This window comes from Mycteria americana, chromosome 18 (genome assembly GCF_035582795.1).
Source record: "Mycteria americana isolate JAX WOST 10 ecotype Jacksonville Zoo and Gardens chromosome 18, USCA_MyAme_1.0, whole genome shotgun sequence".
NCBI classification, from domain to species: Eukaryota; Metazoa; Chordata; class Aves; order Ciconiiformes; family Ciconiidae; genus Mycteria; species Mycteria americana.
Window position 1 is genome coordinate 6,255,389 of NC_134382.1, and position 19,866 is coordinate 6,275,254.

General features: G+C 37.4%; 1 protein-coding gene across 6 annotated transcripts in view; it reads right to left on the bottom strand.

Moving 5' to 3' along the window:
* KIF1B (kinesin family member 1B) overlaps positions 1 to 19,866 on the bottom strand; it is a 93,002-nt gene that overhangs the window by 65,120 nt on the left and 8,016 nt on the right. For all 6 annotated transcript variants that reach the window (XM_075520816.1, XM_075520814.1, XM_075520815.1 and 3 more), the window contains exons 3-5: positions 5,675 to 5,751; positions 3,167 to 3,346; positions 979 to 1,044 (exon numbers count right to left, since the gene is read on the bottom strand). In XM_075520816.1, the coding sequence (XP_075376931.1) occupies positions 979 to 1,044; positions 3,167 to 3,346; positions 5,675 to 5,751 (323 nt within the window). The remainder of the gene's footprint in view (positions 1 to 978; positions 1,045 to 3,166; positions 3,347 to 5,674; positions 5,752 to 19,866) is intronic.

Genomic DNA, 19,866 nt, shown 5'->3' on the forward strand with positions numbered 1-19,866 from the left:
TTCTAAGCTGTACCCATGTCCTGCTGTATTCCTGAGTCATCAGTACAATTATTCAAACTACGGTAATCTTAAATCTGCACCCTTTGAAGTAAATTATAAATCTAAGATTATTTTTAAATGCATTCATTAATTTTTATGTTTCTCATGGCACTAGGCTTATCCCAGTCCAACAGGTACTTAGCAGCTCCAGCAGTCAAGATATCAAATATTAAAAGAGACAGTAAGTTATTCACTTTCATTCTGTGGAAAGATTACAGATGTAAGCAGCGGTTTTAGAAATACAAAAAGATATCTTCAATCTCTAAATAAGTGCAATTCGGAAAAATGAATTCTATATCCAAATCAGATCACAATACACTATTTATACACTTTCATCACGGCTTCTGTCTAGCTGTCTCCCTTCTCTGTTTATTTGTCAGATGTTCATTCTTTTGGATTTCCACTGTAAGAGAAACTATTTCTCTCTCTCTTACATGCACAAATCTATGCTTGGAGACATAATAAGAATCATAAACAAGTACCAAAGAGAAAAAAAAAATCATGAAAATGTGGGAATCTTCTCATTCACAAATCCTAAACATGATGCTCCTATGGCATTCAAGCATTAAGTCATCAAATCTTAATAAAATACAACTAAATGAAGTGTTAAAATGGACAGATTCAAAGCCACAGAACTAGTCATTTTCCAGTTCTGTAATTTAGAAGCAGTAATGATTGGAGTTCACATTTATTACTAATAATCACATTTGACTGCTACCAGCTTTTTGGTTTTCCTTTCTTTCAAAGTCTGCAATGTATTTTCATGTCAAGCCATTAAAACTGATTGGGGAAAAAAAACAGTAAAAGAAAGAAAATACTGTTTCTGTGAAGCACCTGCTTTTATTTTATCAGCATCTTAATGCAGCATCAATAGCACAGCACCTAAGCTCAGTTTGATGTCCAGCACACAGATATTCTTTGATCTCTCACCATACTCACCTCTACAGAATATGACATTTCTTCATTGCTGTTGTCATTTATTTTCTCAAACAGTTCTTCACACAGCTGGAAAGAGATTAAACCCAAGTCAGAAATTAGTCTTTACTGAGTAGTAACAAGTAACTAGTATAACATGTCATTAAATTGGCTTTAGAGTAAGGGTAGGGGAAGAAAAAGAACCTATTACATCAACCACATACAGCCACACTGGGAAGAAACTTCATCTCAATTCTACATCGCTATCAGTCAACCTTATTTTATATAGTATCTCAACAATTGTTCTAGGTTTAACCAATATTATTATTCTGTACTATAAAATTAGAAAAAGCCTATAATAACTGAAATTGGAAGTAATTTTAGAAAAGAATTATTAAAATCCTTAATCCTCTCCTAGTCTCATAAAAACAGTCTGTTTATTTGGTGTGCTGAAGTTCCAGGATTCAGATTTAAATCAACAGGCAGAAATTATTTCAACATTTGTTAACAGTATCTTCATATGAATGATACTTTAACTATCAGCTGTCTATTGCTTCAAGAGTGCTTCTCTACAAGTAACTGAAATGAGAGACCAAAAATTACAATAATAAAGGAAGACGAAATGAACAGCGGGCAAGACATGGATATGTATTTGGAGATTAAAAATCATGGATACAGAGAGGAATAAGAGTAGAAAGAGGCTTCTGGAACAGGTATCTACAAGCCACTGTATGGAAAATAAACAGAGTGTGAAGAATACAGGCAATTTTGAAAATATATACTCTGAAGTATTCAGTCAAGACATGGTTAAAATATCATAAAGTTTCACACCAGGGACTGGCAGACAAGGAATTTTGCCAACATGTAAGAATTTAATGTCAACAACCTATATTACTTGGAATGTGACTGTGCTGTACCTTCTGTGTATGTGACGAGAACAGATTCAACAAGGTCTCCCTCAACAGATAATACATTTTGTACCTTTATAAGAAGGCCTCCCAGTGAAATTGGAGGGAAATGATTTTGTTTTAAAACTGCAGTAGATAACAGGAGCATTATTAAATCTACAGGAGCATTATTAAGTTGGAGGGTTTTTAGGACAATGTTTAATTTATATGCATTTGAGGTTTCAGAAAAACAAACAGGAATACCAAGATTACAAAAAATTTTAGCACAAAGCTGTTGTCACAGATTTTCAGCTCATCTCACCTGTTACACTGTTACTCTATATTACTGTAATAAAAACAAAATGCTTAGATATAACAATTCTGTCCTTCATCACATTAGCTCTTTCAACATTATTTTAAGCTAATCACCAGAACGCTTGCTACCTATTGCAGTACATATGCCCACACTATTAACAGAGAACAATGCTCTGTGTCGTCTATTTCACATTTGTGGTACAGGGTCAATGTCTACTGCAAACCTGTAGCAGAACAAGGACTCAAGCTGTTCAGCATATTTATTTATTAAAACTGAAACCCAACCTCAGATTTCTATTTTGGGAATGGAGGAACACACTATCTTCCAAGAAACTTGGTCCACTGTCAGCACCTACACACTAAGGAAGGCCTGCACTTAGAACAAGTGCCACACAATCAACAGCTACAGAGTGCTAAATTCACGATGACGGCATAAATTGTTGCCAGCCAAAATTTCCTGTGGGGGTATCAACTTCTTCAAATTTCATGGCAAATGTCAAAAACAAATTTCAGGGGGGAAATAATGCTGGGCTGTGCTCAGTTGCCCTCAATATTTTTTCCCAATGTTTTGATACACTTCATTTCTTACCAAGATATATTATTCAGTTTTAAGCTTTGGGAAACTTGTTTCCGCAAAAACTTTCTGGCATGTTCATCAGTAATACCACCTTTTGAATTCCTGCTGAATAGCAAGTGCTTAAGTGCTGCCCTAGCTAAAGTCAGAGAAGTAGACAAGAAACCCAGTGAATAAGACATCTTCGTTTACTAGTTTGCTGGAGAAGTGGAGAAATTGGATGTAGGAAAAATATACAGAGTGTATAATACAATTTAAAAAAAAAAGTAACAGAAGGAAAATTACTTATAATGCTCTTTTTCCCCAGTAGATCTTTCACTTCAGAAGCAAGCTGTGGTTCTCTGTTAACTGTTATTGCAATATAAAAAGAGCACATCAGCAAGCGTGTGTCTGAACATGCTATAAAAACAAATCCCCTTTCTGTGTTCTGTTCTACCTGGGGGATTATGCCTGCTTGGCTCTCCTCCTGCTTTCCCATCATTGTGTAGGATTTCCCAGCTCCAGTTTGTCCATAGGCAAAAATGCATACATTGTAGCCCTCAAAGGCGTGCAGCAACATCTCCTTCCCAATATCATTGTACACACGGCTCTGAGATGCAAAGCAGGGATCTTCAGGCTGAAAAGACATGAAAATAGCATAAATACAGTCTTATTCTATCATTCAAGTTAACATTTCAAAAAGCAACTAGGGGTTTTTTCTACTTAGATCTTATGGGTCAATCCTTCAGGAAGAGGCAAGTGTAATGCATTTTTGCACACAGCTTTTTCCCAAGACAGTACCAGCTGGAGAAGAACAATGACAACCCTTGCAGGACTTCTCCATCACTGCTGAGGAAACAATCTGCACAAAGAAACTACCCAATTCTGTTTTGTGAACATTGTTGACACTACTGGAAAAGTTTTGTGCAAGATCACCAACAAACCAGATTCAGGGTGTTTGGGAGGAGGGAGGCAGGGGGAGAAAATCAAAAGTAGAGTTCAGAGAGTCAATACAAATGAATAAAGGGCTGGAAGCTACAAAAATCCCACAGTGGCTGGTCTTGACAAGGGCTCTGAAGGGTAGCAAGGGAAAAGAGAAACAAAAGTTGCTTAGATTTATTTTGTTTTTTTTTTTTTTTTTTTTTTTTTTTTTTAAGATTAAAAGAGTGTAAACAAATCATTAAAATGACCAAGTTGTTCTTAAAGCTGGCTGATTCCACTGTCTAATCCAATCCAGGTTTCTAATTACCACCTCACTGGTGACTATGAAGTCCCCAAGTATGTCAGTACATATTTCAAATTAGCAAGTAGCTGAACTGGTCAAGGACAACATATCAGAACATTTTTCTATGGCTAAACTCAAGGTTACAATAAGACTGAAATATAACATTTAGGAAAAAAAAAGCTATTTTAAAGCAATTTAGCCCAGTGATAAACCACAAACTCTACTGCAGATGCATCCAGTAACAGCAATCTGTATAACAACAAAGCGAGTTATCACCTTCAAACACTCAACGGAAAAGTTTGTTACATTTCAAAAAGAGGCACCGCTGCACATGCAATGAAAAAAAATCACAAGTTAAAGATGTCAAAAAGAATACACTTGCCAGATCTCAAGGCAAATACAGAACCTGTTCAAAACAAAACTTCATGAATTGTAGGAATTAATTCCCCATTTTTTCCAAGTAGTGCGTTTCAGGCACTCAGGCACTGTACTGATCAGACTCCAATATCCAGTCATGAAAGGCAATCCAAGATGCAGCTCCAGGCATGGTACAGGACACAAAAATACTGACAGAAAGCTGGATTCAGTGTATATGCTCTTTTTCCTGATGTCCTCTCTCGATTATTCAGGAAATTCCTTGGTAAATATGCTTGAAAAAATTATCATACTAATGATTATCTACGCAGATGTTTCATATTGCACAAACTGGAAGAGACTGCACACACAACATACCACTGAAACTTGATTTTGTAGGAGTATGTCACTATTGTATGCGACTGTTATCCTTAATCTAGCACTCTCTCTCTTCCTGAAATGTTGGATTTTAACATTACTTGCTCCTGGAATCAGGACAAATTTAGCTGTGCTAGCATTCTAATGTTGGGCTCAAGGTTTTATCAGACCAGCTCTTTTCCCTGATGCTACTTATCTACTAGTTTTCAGGAATTAGGTTCATAATGTTCCTCTGACTGATCCTGTAATCTACTTGCATGGCTGCTCTGGAAGATTCAGTAAAAGAGCTACACAAATGCAAGTTTTTCATCATGAAAACAATCTTGCTAGCCACAGCTTTGCTCAGAAAATATTAAGTTTTATTTGCAACATCCAAGTTATTAAAATTAATCATAGTGAAATGCATTATTGCTTCTTTCTGTATCTTTTGAGAAAATAAGGCAGGGGAGGGGTAGAGGGCTGTAGAACACAGCGCTGCTGTAGAACAACACAGTTCTGTTGTAGAACAATTACGGGAAGTCAGCAAGACCTCAGCAACAATTCACAGGAGGGTGGGGCAGAGGAGCTAGATGAGAGTTTACTGCTTTTGCAGCCATCGGAAACATGGATCACTACTCTGTCTTTTCCAGATATGCCAAGGGAACCCAGACCACATGTCTCCTTGAACTTTAAGAACTTGAGCAACTTTCACTTGTCTAAGAGCAAAACTGAATTAGCTGTGGTTCACATGCATCCTGTATTTTAGAACAAAACGTTGTTGGAGAGTATTTTAAGTAATCTTTCAAATATCCACAACTTATCAAACTCCAGGAGCTTAGCTTTCTGCTCTCCCCCAAACAGGAAAAGACAACATACAACGACAAGCTTTTAACCTGAATGAGGGTGAGAGAGAGTGCAGAAACATCTGACAGGGACAGCATGATCAGAAGAGAATGCAGTTAAATCAAGCCAGTCAACACACAAAAAAAAAAAAAACAACCCCCAACGTTTTCTTGTAAAAGAACTTACCGATGTGTGGGACCAATAAGAGTAGTCAAAGCTGAAGGACTTTGGTGCTTCCTTAGGATTCTTTGGGTTGATAATACCTACAGGGAATAAAATTCAAACTCTTAGCTAACTTGATGTTTAGGAACATAATTAATGAGCTTGCTGACCCTCAATTTAATCTGTGAATCTGAGTATTCACAGAGTTGCCGCACTGCACAGGAATAATAAGACTGAAGTAACAGACTCACAGCTTCCTAAGACTGTATTTCTATAGGCCTTATTTCAAGTAAGTCAAGGAAAAAAATTCCTAGAACAAATGCTGCTGCTAAACAAAATTCTTCTGTTGGACAGACAGCCAGAAGCAGGTCATCCTGGTCCCTTGGCTTTTAGAATGGGACAGGCTTTTAGGAGTTTAGGGATATTAGCAAGAAGGAAGATCCGAAATATAAAGAGTTCAAGAATCCCTGGTGATTTCATAGCAGAATAGCTCAAGTCTATTTTGAAATACATGCTACACAGTACAAGAGCTCATTGCAGAAGGATTTTCTTTAAGAAGCTCAGTACTTTCAGGGCATGAAAGAAGATACCAAAAAAAGCTGGATCTACAGACATTTCAGGGATTATCTGCATAGTTTATTTCAATGTTCTTTTACATGCACAAAGCCTACAGACAGATTTTTAATAGGACTGACATTAATTGAACCAACCAAATTACTGGTAAATGTTCCTGCTGTATACAGCCACTGAATCCCACAGTGACCCCCAACCAACTTATGTACGTTTTCTCTTTGGAACTTCCATATAATATATGATGGCCCTATGAAGAAGTTCACACACACACACACAAAAACCAGAATGAAAAAATGCTTGTGTATAGTTCCTATGTTATAGCCTTTATAAGTCCCATTCAAAAAGCAGACCCCCAATTGCCTTCTCAGCTCTTGCAATCCTTGACTTAATTTCCTTTCCAAGGTATTCATATATAAGAATCTAAGAATCTTCAGGTGAGTTAAGTCATTGAACACTTTACAAATACCAGAATAAACACGCTTTGCAAAAACCCCTGTTTCCTCTTCCTATCAGTATACCTGTAAATTTTATGCTTTTTTCCTTTCCTCAGATCCTCTACTTCTTTCAATATTTGAGCCACACATGCACATTCCCCACAATTAACGAAAGCTCTTCCGGATACCTTTTAGGTTGTTGGTTTTGGTTGTTTTGTTTTGGTTTTTTCCCCCAGCAACAAAACAGCTTCCTATAACCTTTGCCTGGGGGGTGGAGTAAAACACAGTGGATTCAGCTGTCATTTTAATGGCATACAGAATGTCTGTAGTTTCTGTATTCCAAGGAGGGTAATTTATAAGCACAGCTCTTGCTGCAGAAGCGAATCTCTACTGCTTTCTTCTTTTCAGTACTACAGTGTTAGAAATACTTAAATCTAGTATTTCCAGCAGCTGTTTTCAACACCGTCTGTGTAAGTAAGGACTGTAAAAAGGCATACTCTTGAGGGTATCAAAATTAGATAAACCACCTTAGATTTACACATACCCATCTGCACCTAAAGCAGCAATCTGCCTTTGGGAGTGATACACTAATTATGATACATGCAAACAAAATCTACAAAGAAGTTGTACAAAGGTGGTGACAGTCTTCCTGGGGATGATTTACATCCTGATACCAGTCATCCTAAACAAAGGATGCTTACTTCTCACATATTCATGCCAGTTAAGCTATGCTTTGGGAGATGGGGGCTTCTCCCTTTCCTTGTGTGACAAATAAAAAACAGTAACACCCACATCTCTTACCGTTTTAAACATGAACTTAACATCATGTTGCACCAAAATCTCTGAAAATGTGGTTACAGAATCCCCCATTAAAATTAAATCACTCCTCTACCAGATGCTGTGTCCCTGAGCAGGGCTCTTGTCCAAAATTACAGTGTGGAGAAAAGATCACTGTCTGGATTGCAAATAGCAACAGTTGCTACTCTATTTCTTGTGGCCAACTCCATTTCACTTGGATGCACCTTGTGCTGACATTCTTGCCTTATAAAAGCTGACAGACATGCAAAGCCAATGAATAATATGCCTTGCACCAGTACAGTATCAAATGGCAAAAATGCTTGTGGCTTTGGATAGCAACATGGGCATCAACACATAACAAACTGGTAACCTAAGCAATCGTATATGGCTTTAGCTTCCCTTTACTAGTTTTAACCAAACAGCAGTACACCTACAGCACGCACTATTAAACCAGTTCTGCAGTTAAAGTGAACACATAACAAATCCCAGAAGACAACTCCCCTGCCCCAAACTTAAGTCAGTTCTCTCCTTTCAGTGTATTCCAGACTGCTACAATTCAACCACTTCTCATTTCTCATTCAATTACTTAACATCAAAGCTCTGAAAGGTAAGGAAGAAGTAATGCCTTGCACCCAAAAGTGCCTACCCAAAAAAGCAGTACAAATAAAAACCAATCTCCACATTAGTTCAATTTAACAGCTTTTGGGGGTGAACAACATTATTTTCTTCAATTATTTTGGGCTATAAGTTCAAGGGACGGTAATCTAGCCACTAAAAGCAGAAAAAAAGCAGCAACAAATAGAACCCATTCCTATGTACTGTGTAACACAATTCTAAGCAGATACATGAAAAAAGTTTATTGCCAGCACCTCTCCTGACAATATATATTCTGTTGCTCAATCTCAACAGCAAATCATTTTAACCCAAACTCTTGATACTACTGTTGCGAGAGGAGTGATGGCTAAGGAAAAAGAGGAGCGACTACCTTTATTGGTACTTTGCGTTTGCAACATTGTCCTGGAAATGGGAAACTCCTAGCCTGGCAAACTATGAAGTGAATTAATACAAGCAGAAGCCTAGCTACATCTTTGCTGACCAAGAAACATGTTTTTAACCACAATCTAAAAACATACATTGGTTACACAAATGTCACATCGGTGCAGTTTCACTTTAAGGTGCAAATGCAATCACAAGAGAGCTTCCATCTCACTTATTTACCTCACGGCATGATTGATTTGTCCCCTCTTAGAATCAACAGTGAAATAGCAAGTATTCATTAGGTTTTTTTCTTTTCCATTTTTATATCGTTGTTTATAACCAAAAAGGAAATTTCTCTTGGCCAAGGCAAAGCTGCACTTGGTCTCTCCAAAGAAACAAGAGTTAAATTGCCTTCTAAGATTCTACTGTGTCAGAAACAGAAAACAGAACAAGCAGCACAAATTTAAGTATTACTCAAAGCCAGGTTTTATGTGAAAATATGCACTTCCCATTAAAAAAACCCTGAAAATCTCTAGGAAAAGTCCCCAACTTCCAAAAAGAACGCAAAGAAGCCAAATATTTAATCAGAAGAACAGCTAGTTTTTCCACTCAGCTCGCTGTGCATAAAGGGACATTGACCACCCATGAAAGACAAGATCTCTAGCTATGCAACCGGCTTAGTGTCTGGGAAGGCACTACAAGCTTGCCGTTACAGCTTCATTCTACTTGCTTCAAGCTTAAATTTGATCCATCACATTTGTGAAGAGTGAAGTTCAGGCTCCATGATTTATGCAAGTGGTTCCACCCTGCCCCATTTTTTTTAAAAGCCCTTTTTTAATTATTTTCTTAGGCTTTCCTCAGCTCCTTCACACTAAGCCCCATGTTCAGCTTGCTATTTTGAAAACTACTTTCTAGGATGCATGTTTTTGCAAAGCATATCTTGAGAAGCATATCAGGAAAGGGAGATGAACATGCAAGAAGGCAGCTCTGTCAGAGGTTGGGAATGCAGCTGCCTGGCCAAAACCTTCCACTGCAACAGTAACAGGTCAGAGAAAACCTCCTGGCTGCCAGGAACTCTGCATGCTGTCCCCCACTACTGTGATCCAGTCACAGCCTTTTCACTCAGCTTCTAGTCCAAGCCTGAAGTCTATTTATCCCCATTCCCGTTTCTTACACAGAATCTATGTCCTCCATTTTCAGAGTCACTGGTTTAACAGAATTCTCAGTCTGTCTACAAATGAATCCAGCAGAGCTGACTGACTGAGAAAATATAAGATTACGACCTCAATGGATTTCAATTGGACTGAAACCCTCTTCATTTGGAACACTTAGCACCAAGTGGGTAGCTACTAGCATCAGTCATGCCTGATGTGGCCCAAGTTTGAACCAAGCATCAGGTATGCAATAATGTGAGATAAGACACTTGAAAGAAGACAGTGAGGCAGCTAAGAAACCAGGAATTCAAACTGAAGTAACTGACCTAACTTGAAGGTGTCTATTGCACCAAGCACCTTCTTTGGCGGGACAAGCAAATCCATGAAATCCACCTGCTTTTAAAGGAAGCTAGTGGATATTTCTGAAGAAATTAAAAGACTTCTTAAGAGTACAGGTAAGCTTTATCCTAAAAGTTGATATGCCAAATTGCAAAAAACAAGCACGATCATGCAGAAGTTAGACCGAGTGGGCAACATTGATTTTATGTACCACGTTATTCAGCAAGCTGTCTTTTCAGCTGAACAAGGAAACAAAGAGAATTAAAAAGTAAGAGGACTGTTTCCAGTGTCTCCAATACCCACAAGAACACTAAAAGCTTTTCAGTTGTTTTCTTTGGTTTTTGAACTGTGCAAGGCCAAGATGAATTGTATTAGTGAATCATGAAATAGGTCATCATCCATCTCCTCTCAACACAGCAAACTCACGGCATGGTACACAAGCTAATGGTTTAATTACAGAGCCTCAGGAAATGAGAAAGGCAATAAGGCAGACGATCACAGCAGGAACACATTAATGGCCTTTTTATCTTACAGAATAAATTTGTTTATCTGCTATTTCAAAGGTCCAATGTGGCAATTAACTTTTCTGTTTGCAAACTGACACTAAGGCTTTGTGCTGCAGCTATAATTAGTTACCATCAGCATGGCACCGTAGCAACTTTGAATGTTGGAGTTAGCCTAAGCAGCCAGCTTCTGAGAAACTCAATCCCTTTTTCAGGCCCCTTTCTTCACCAAGAGCCAACTTCTTAGGTCATGTGGAAGCTTTCAGCTTTCCACAAGTTAAGGTTTCTGCATCACACAGAAACTGGAAGGGATGTTTTACAAAATCACCATCTCCTATACCATTGCTACTGAAAAGGGTTACACATGTAACTCAAACGTGGAAAGGATGAAACAAGTTGAAGATACTATTTTCCTACTGCAGTGTCTAAAAGCTCTTCCAGGATCAAAGCAGCAATGACAGTTTGGGTTAATGTCCATCGTTTACCTTTGGAACGGAAGGCTGAGAAAAACGCATGGGAATATTCATGTTTTAAAAATATACTCTACAAATTGTTGATTTGGTTGAGGGAGATAAATGCCCATATTATTCTTTTTCTTTTCTGGAAATTCATAATTCAAATAATTTTGAACAACATGCTTCACCTCAAGACATAGTATTTACATCAGTTTTCTACCTTGGTAAGCAAATAGAATAAGTAGAAGTAATTACATGTCATAAATTGATACAAAATTCAAATAAAACTGCACTGTGTGAACAGCTATGCAGCATTACCAGTTAATTTGAAGCACTTTATTTAATATCCACTGCCATCCCAACCTAGACACACAGATTGCATTTTAAAAGTTTATTTCTCCTTACAATTATATAGTAAGCCATACAGAGCTGCTTCACGTCATCTTAGGTGCCTCTAAGCAGGAATAATCCACATATTTTCTGAAGCTCAAATCATTTAAACGCTTCTTTTTGGCTGCTTAGCTGTTTAACTTTGGTGGGTTTTTTTGATGTCTGTAACTACAAACATGTGAGTTTTATATATCACTGACCAAAAGGTAAGGAAACCAACAGTTTTAAAACAAATTTCTTCACACAAAATAATCTAAAATTTTGTATCATTACATAAGATCCACATATTTTAACTAATTAGTCCCCGTACAGAAGAAGTATATAGTAGGAGCAGTACAGCCTAATAAAAGACAAGGAGAAAGTGGGAGCACAATCAATGAAGGAATTACAATTTTCCATGTGCTGTATCAACTGTAACAAACCAATCTCCACAAAACATTTGGATTTTTAACATGCCCTTACTTAAACAGGCAACTTCATTTCTTGGCATAAGGTACTTCCACAGTTCATCCTACTTGTTCCTTAATTAACATTTTTCAAACCATTCACCATCTGCTTTATCAGCTAGCACAGAAATAACATACACTTTCAACCTTTCAAATCGATGAGATCAAATTCATTGCTAGTTTTGAATTTTAGCAAAAACTGTTAGCAAACTTTGAAAGACCACTATTGAAACAGGACCCATATATTTTGTAATATGTATTATTTTGCATTCCTATTGCCATTTTGGACACCTAATTTTTTTTTGCCTTACAATCCAATCCTGATTTGTTGAAGCTGAAATTCAAAAAGCACACCTCAAATATGCACTTTATTTTACAATTATAACCAGACTGCGGAGCACAACAGAGGGCTAATGCAAAGTTACTGTCTTCTGGGATACTTTCAACTGGAAGCAGCATTCTGTGTCTTCTCACCCCTTCCTAAACATATACAGACACACATTCCCACTTCAAGCCTTTATTTGTGGACTTACACTTCCATTTTCCATTAAAACTAACCAAGTAAACAGACAGCGGGAAACCTACAGAGAAGAAAGAAAGGGAAAAAAAAAAGCAAGCAAGCTTAGCCAAGATCAGCCCCCTCATTCCATTCCCATCTACTCAGCCACATAAATATTTCTGCAGGCACGAAGAATGACCAAAACTACTTCTTAACCACTTAAATCTCATGTCAGATTATGATGACACTGAATTTGCAGACCAAGACTAATCTGTTTTCATCCCAGTCAGCACTGCTCCTCAGCATGTCACAAATTTTGCAGGTTAGAAGTTATCTGCAGTTCAGTATCTGGGGATACAAGCAATTCTTTCTAATAAGCTCTTGGAATAGAGAGACAGAGTGCAAAGCACACAAGACATAAGAATTGAAATTATTCCTCTTATCCCTCACTGCATTCAAAGTGAAGTCACTAGATTCAACAGCTCCACCCCCATTAGCGATCAGACTTGTATTGCAGGGCATCCTGCCATCAGACATGCCACATTAGTCACTGTAGGGTACTCCAGTGAAGAACTGGCTAACTGCAGTTTGCCCTTCAGATAAACACGAGCAGACAGAATTAACTTAGGCTAAATCCTGGGATTAGCTGATATACAGTCTGTGCTCGGGGGGGGGGGGGGGGGGGGGGACAGACTGATAGATTAATATTTAAAAAAAAAAAAAACCAAACCAAACAAAAAAACCCCACATACACAAAAAATAGCCAAACCACCCACAACTATCAATTGCCAATCAGAAATAAAACCCAATAATGATGAAAGTCAGGTACAGAACTGGAAAAACAGAACTCCCATCGTTTGTGCAATACAGCCTGCTTTCTGTTGTTTACATCTTCCATTTGCATATTGCTACCACATCTGTCAACACTGAAGGCACAAAGCCTCTTTAATTTCTACATATGAAATAAAATGAGGTTTCATCTCACGGAAGAGGCTTCACACCAGCCTCAATAATTCTCCTAGTGGCAGCAATAACCTACACAGAGCACACATTCCTACCAAATGCCAACACATTTTAAGAGATAACAGCTAGCAAAAAAGGCACTGTCCTGTGTTCACTTTTGTTCTCATTAATCATTGGTAAAGGAATAGACAGAAATTTCCAAAAACATGCTAGTCTAGACAGAACTTTGGAAGGGGTAACATTCAGGGAAACAAATAATTCATTTTGGTTCCTTCTTCAAACTCTATTTGAATCAGTATCAGCAGCAGTTTTATTTTATGATGTCCGAATAATCAATTTAACCCATATAGAAGATCTGGGCCTTTCAGAATTGACTCCACAAGACCAAATTAACATTAAATATACAGTCTCTTAAAATGCATGGCTCTGGAAAATATATCTGCGCCATCTGTAGACTGGAATGACAACAATGAGAACATGTTCTCGTTACTGAGAGCAGGGTGGAGCAGGCATTCTTTATTTGCTGGAACGTGAATAACACCCCAAAGACGCATTTAATACAGGCTTCTTTCCTAGGCATACGTTGCAATCAGATATATGGCTATACTGTTTTTATAAGACAGACTTTCAGGGTTGTTATTACAAGAGATAAATGAAGGGAAATGGACACTTCCAGCTTGTAAAGCCGTGCTTGCTTTTCAAAGCATTGTTTGCATTTTTCAAATCCTTAAGAGGGAAGGAAACCAAGTAGAAGCTAAGAACAGCTCATTTGGAATTCAACCGGATTCTCCCCACTGTGGAATTTCAACCCTGTACTGGGAGAAAGGTTGGATGGGGGAGGGAGTCAGGCTCAATAGCACCAGAGAAAAGCAAATGCTTGCTCACAGAAGCTGCTAGAAAGCCACTCTCATCCTCAGCTGCTCTTACAGATCCAAGTGCTATAAATACCATCTCTACAGCTGGTGTTCTGGGAGAACAGCGTGCCAGCAGGCTTTGCACCAAGTGGGAGCTAGTCAAACCATACTGTTCTACCTATCTGAAAAGCTGAGCCAAAACCATTCCAAAATTTCCATTGTCAACTGATTACCTGAAAATGTCCTATTGCAGAAGATGCGTATCAGGTCTATGTATGCAGTTGGCTAAGCACTTGAGTTGAGTTGAGCTGAATTCTTTCCTCACGTGTTTTCTGCTTCAAGGCAGATAAAACTGTATCTCCCTTCATCCCCGGCTTTTACTTCACTTCATCTCCAAGAGCCAATGGCCTTCTCCGGAGGCCATTCTGACCCTCAGACACATGCCAGCACACATGAAGAGGACATCATGTAGCACTTGAATCCTGGGGAGTCAGTTCTGCCAGCCTCAATACCTTAAAAGGATTCATGTAGTGAAAATAGCCAATTCTTAAAGTAGTTCCCGTTAACAATTTGCATTTTCTTTACTTCTACTTGCATACTGAAAGGTGGCACATTATTTAAGCTTTTGATAAAAAGAATCATCTGTAAAGCCCTAGTTCTGTGTCAGTGGGCACTAATTCTGAAGAGGTAGCATTTCACACTTTTTCCTCACCACTAACAGGAAACTTTTCTGGGCTCATTACTAATAATATCTCTCTCTACTATAGCTCCGTACTAACTCCATAACAGTTTTTTAAATGTAGTCCAACTGTATTTAACATTAGCTGGAACATCCTAGCTATCCCACAGTCTTGCTCCAGGCCCACTATTTGTACCTCTGACATTTAAAAATCATTAACTGCTCATCTTCTCCCACCTCTTCGAAGTCATCTTCCAAAACAGATTTTTTCCTTTTTTTTTTTTTTTAAACTGTGCAGAATTAACATTTCTCAAGTTATTTTTACACAATCATGAGAAAGGCTTTAGAAGGAGAACCAAGCACCTTAAAAAATGCCAGGTTTTTTTTTCTTCTCAAAAAAATATTCAAGACTTGTAACAAAACATATGAACTGTCAATATTGTAGGGCACTCAGAGACAGTGATTAAGACAGACTTCTGGACAAGCAACAGAAAACCCTAACCCTGTAAAACCCCTCTAATGTTCATATGTACAGTCTTTGCTTGTTGTCTGCATTCAGCGTTACCTCTGTAACGATTTTATGACTCCCACTCCTAGAATGACCCAGTACTATTAGAAAAAAAACTAGAGAAGCAAAAACCACTCCCCACCAAACTCCACTCCTGGAACAACTATTTAAAGAGAATAGCAATTGCCTCCATTTTCTCTTCGAGACAAACTTGCATTCAAGTCTTCTCTTACCATCTTGACTTACTGCATTTGTTGCAACTGGTAGCAGGACAGTCATTAGAACAACTTGGGTAATCTCTACTATTGTGACTTCTTTGACTTGCCTTTCAAACCAGTTCCCAGTTCAACCTCAACTGCAAGACAATTCATGCATCCTCCACGACACACAATTTATCTTCCCATAAAATAGCCTGTTTCGATAACACACCTACCATGAACGCAATGTAGTATTAACATATTGGACAAGCATTCATTTAGTTTGAACCACAGTTACAAGGATTTACAGACCAGAAAAATCAGGGTAAGGGTTAAGGGACTTTCCTCCACTGCATTTATTTTCCCAAGACAAACTCATCATGCAAGATGCAAGCATAAAAAAATAGGAAAAACTTGAAAAAGAAAAAAAAAATAGAAAAAAAAGAAAAACAAACTGTATGTGGAAAAAAACACTACACAAGACATGCTTTAAGAACCAATGCTTTTTGACAGGCACAAGTCATCAGAAATGGGGTATGCTTATTTTGAGATATCTAAAATTATTCATTTTCAGAAGACAGATTAAGAGTCAAGACTGAAATCTATCTATGCAAATTAATCCTCCCACCTATTGTATACTTTCATTGAAAATGTGTCATCAAGAGAAGAAAAAAAAGTTATTAGGCAAGACAACTACATTGAACTCTCTTGCTTGCCTTTTCTACTTATGTAGCATATGCTACATACATTCCCATTACTTTACTATCTACATGTACTCAGTGCTAGTCTAAATAAAGCCAGTTTCTTAAGGACTTCTCTCATCAGTAATTTAGAGCAAAGATTAGATACAAGTTCCTTAGTGCAACTATCCAAACTATGCTTACAGAATAGTTGCAGGAAAAAAAAAAAAAGGCACAAACCAAACTTCTTATTCTCCTGAAGGCATACACACACAACAGGGTTTCTTTTCCATTCAGTGTGTCTTTTCATTCAGAAAACAGTTTAAAATTAGATTAGAACAAAAAAGATCAGCAAACTATACTTTTTTTTTCCCCCTTTAGGATTAAGCTTCTTTGAAAGAGGTTACTACTTTTTAGAGCTACATAACAATGAAAAAGGCAAAATTTAACAATATCCCCTGCCAATGTATACCAATAAAGTACTGGCTGAATTACTGATGAGGTTACCTTGCTCTATGAACCTTTCAATAGTTTTGACTTTTGTATCACTTTTTCATATATCAGCAATTTTCGTATTATATTTCAAATATCACTAATTTAGACACACACGCCATAAATCAAAAGCCTTTTAAGTTAAGTCCTGCTTTCCCACCCATTTTTATTTTGCTCCAGAACAGCTGCATAAAGCAGGACACATCTTAAAAGAAAAAAAAAATTAAATAAAAAACCCAAACAGAAGAGGAACTCAAATTAGATGTTTCTCTATTAATTTTTTTTTATTTAAATATCTAGGTTTAGACCAGAGGTTTATAAACCTTAGAGAGAAAAAAAAAAAAAAAAAAAAAACACCCAAGCATTAGAAGAAATTATTTTTTTTTCCCCTCAGCCTGTACAAATTAACTCCAGAATGCCTTACGAAGTTTTTCTGATGCCAAGGATGCCTGCTTGAGAACCTAGCTGCCATATGTCTACAGCAGCAGCTGTGACTATTGTTACCGGCAGATGGGACTGCTCCACTGTGCCTATTTTCATTAAACATCCAACACCTCAAGCAGTCTACAAAAGAACCTACCAACCTTACCAAGCCACAGAGACTATTACGGAGTTAAAAACAAATAGGTAATTTTCACTCCTAACCTGAGGATCCAGCTGCATCTTTCAAGATAACCTAAACTGTGCAGGTGCATTTCTACATGAATATGGTTTATGGCAAATCAGAATATGCAATAACCTCAGATGAACTATAGTTTGAGAACTTTGTTTTACTTTTTCACCAGCACCCACAAGATGCTAAAACCCATTTTCATTCATCTAGTGCACAATTAATGTAACATCAATTGCAGAGGACATACTCCAACTAGGGTACTTCCTTATTTCCCTGCTTCATTAGTTTAGTTTTCTACATGCTTACTTAGCTTTTAAAAGAATAAGCTAGCTGGACTCTTTGCTAGCAATGAATATCTAAAGACTGTCTTGTAGCTACTAGCTTGAACCTCTGCTTAATTTTCATTTGTTTTTATTTATGCATTAGTTATTTACAGACAAGAGGATTATCAAATCACTTCCACAGAAAAACCCAAACAAACAAACAAAAACCAGAAAAAAACCACAACACTAGGGAAGTCTTTAGGCACAGAACAGCTTAGCTTTTCTTTTCAATAATCCAAGGCTGCAGCTGCCCATGCTGTTTATATTTGTTACATTTCAAAACCTGATACAAGAATGAGTACAAGAACTACTGACACACAAAATACTCTTAGATCTACAGCTCACCTTTCATCCCATGTGTTACACAGCAGAAGTTTTTTCCCACTCACCACAAAAATAGTAATTTATGGAGTGGACAGACAATAAGTAATTAATACATTGTGGGTAAGATGCATTGGTGTAAATCACTCTGAACAAACAAAGTGAAAAAGCAGGAGTTAAAGACAAAACATATTCAATCCAGATATGCTGACAACCATGATCTATTCTTGAATTATTCACTTCAAAAAACTGCATGTAAGTTTGACCTAGAGCACGATAAACCACCTACCCAGTAATCTAAAGAAAATAAATTTTCAAATTTATTTTAAGACTGACAAAATTAAACGAAGTTATCTCAGAGGAAAAGACAAAAGTGTTATTTCCGAAGTTTCAGTCTGTTTCAATATCAGGTGGGATTTTATCAATAAACCACCACCACAAAAAGCAACTTAAAAGTTCACTGATGCCAATGCCAAGTTTCACTGGCGAATATTCCATTATAAGCAGAATATGAAACAAACAATATCTTAGGCAGCGTCAAGCTAACCAATAGTAAGGACTGCTAACAGAGGGATCACCCTAAGGAATTAATTATCAATATGAAAAGTCCTCAGAGCCCACTAACTTTTCCCTTCTCTCACCAGGAACCCTAGCATGGCTGACTATCCTATGGGCAATGCTACAAACACAGCTATACTGTGCCTAGTCCTGAGTGGGTATGTGCGCATGAGACATATGGGCATACGTTCAGATCTACTAGTGACTTCTGTACAACGGACAATATAGATATGCTCTTCGGAACATAACTCCAAATGAAAACAAAGAATTTAGGTCAATTGAATCCACTTGCATAGCAGCTGCTTTTAAAAACAAATCTTATCACTTACATACAACCTTAAGAAAAATAATAAAACCCAAGGATGGTCTTTTCTTAAATGAATCCCACTCAGTTACTGTTTTGGTGACGTTTTTTAATTAGTAATTTGATGGTGACATTACCTCTTTGGAAAGCATTTTGCATTCCCAAATTAGCTTAAGTAGTAGGATTTTGCAGCTTCTAACTTCTGTCTTGAACAATTCCTCTATTATTTTCTATTCTCCTACCCCCACTTCTCCCATTTTCACCAAGGAACTTTTGGCAGTATCATTCAAATGGATACCACCTGCAATTAGGTATGATCTGTGCAGCACAGGCCTTCTGCCAAAATACCAGCCCCTTAATGCAGTCAGCACATGTGACTTCAGAATATCATTTTTGCCACATATATTTTGAAAACATAAAGATTGACAATTCTCTAAGTGCAAGATACTGTATTACTGCAGATCAATACCTTTGCAACCATAAAGAGGGGAAAAAAAATTTAGTCTTGTCATCTTAGTATACTAGACAAAAAAAAAAAGAGACAATAGGTTTCAAGTACTGATTTCAAAATTCCCATATTTTGCATCCTTCTGACAGAAAAATAGAAGTCACAATTACTCACAGTAAGTGCTCTTAACATTGTGAGTTAAAGACCTTTGTAAGAACTGTCTTTTTCTGAGATTAAGACATATATAAAACTGCATTCAGCTACATTGTCATTTTTTAAACACTGAGAAATGAGAAAGATGGAGATCTACTATGGATCTTGAGTAAAGGCCTTGATCTTCTACAAGGAAATGACATAAAAGCCAGATAGGATAACAAGTTAATTCTGTAGGAGACTTCAAATCTACAACAAAATTACACTTGTTTTGCTTCTAACACAAAGTCAAACTGTGTAACAAAATTGAGAATAATCTTTCTAACCCAGGAGGATGTTCTGTTTTGCTGGCAAGCCCACCGTGAATGATGGGCAATCCCAAAAGCTGTAAACAGCCCAATTCACACAAAAACTGACAAACAAAACCAGCACGTCAGGCAACAACTCTGGTGGCATTCCAGCTTCAAGAATATACTTCATTATGGATGTCAGAAAACACTCCTTTTTTCATACATTCATTTAAAAACCATAAATGGAGTACACCTGTGATACAC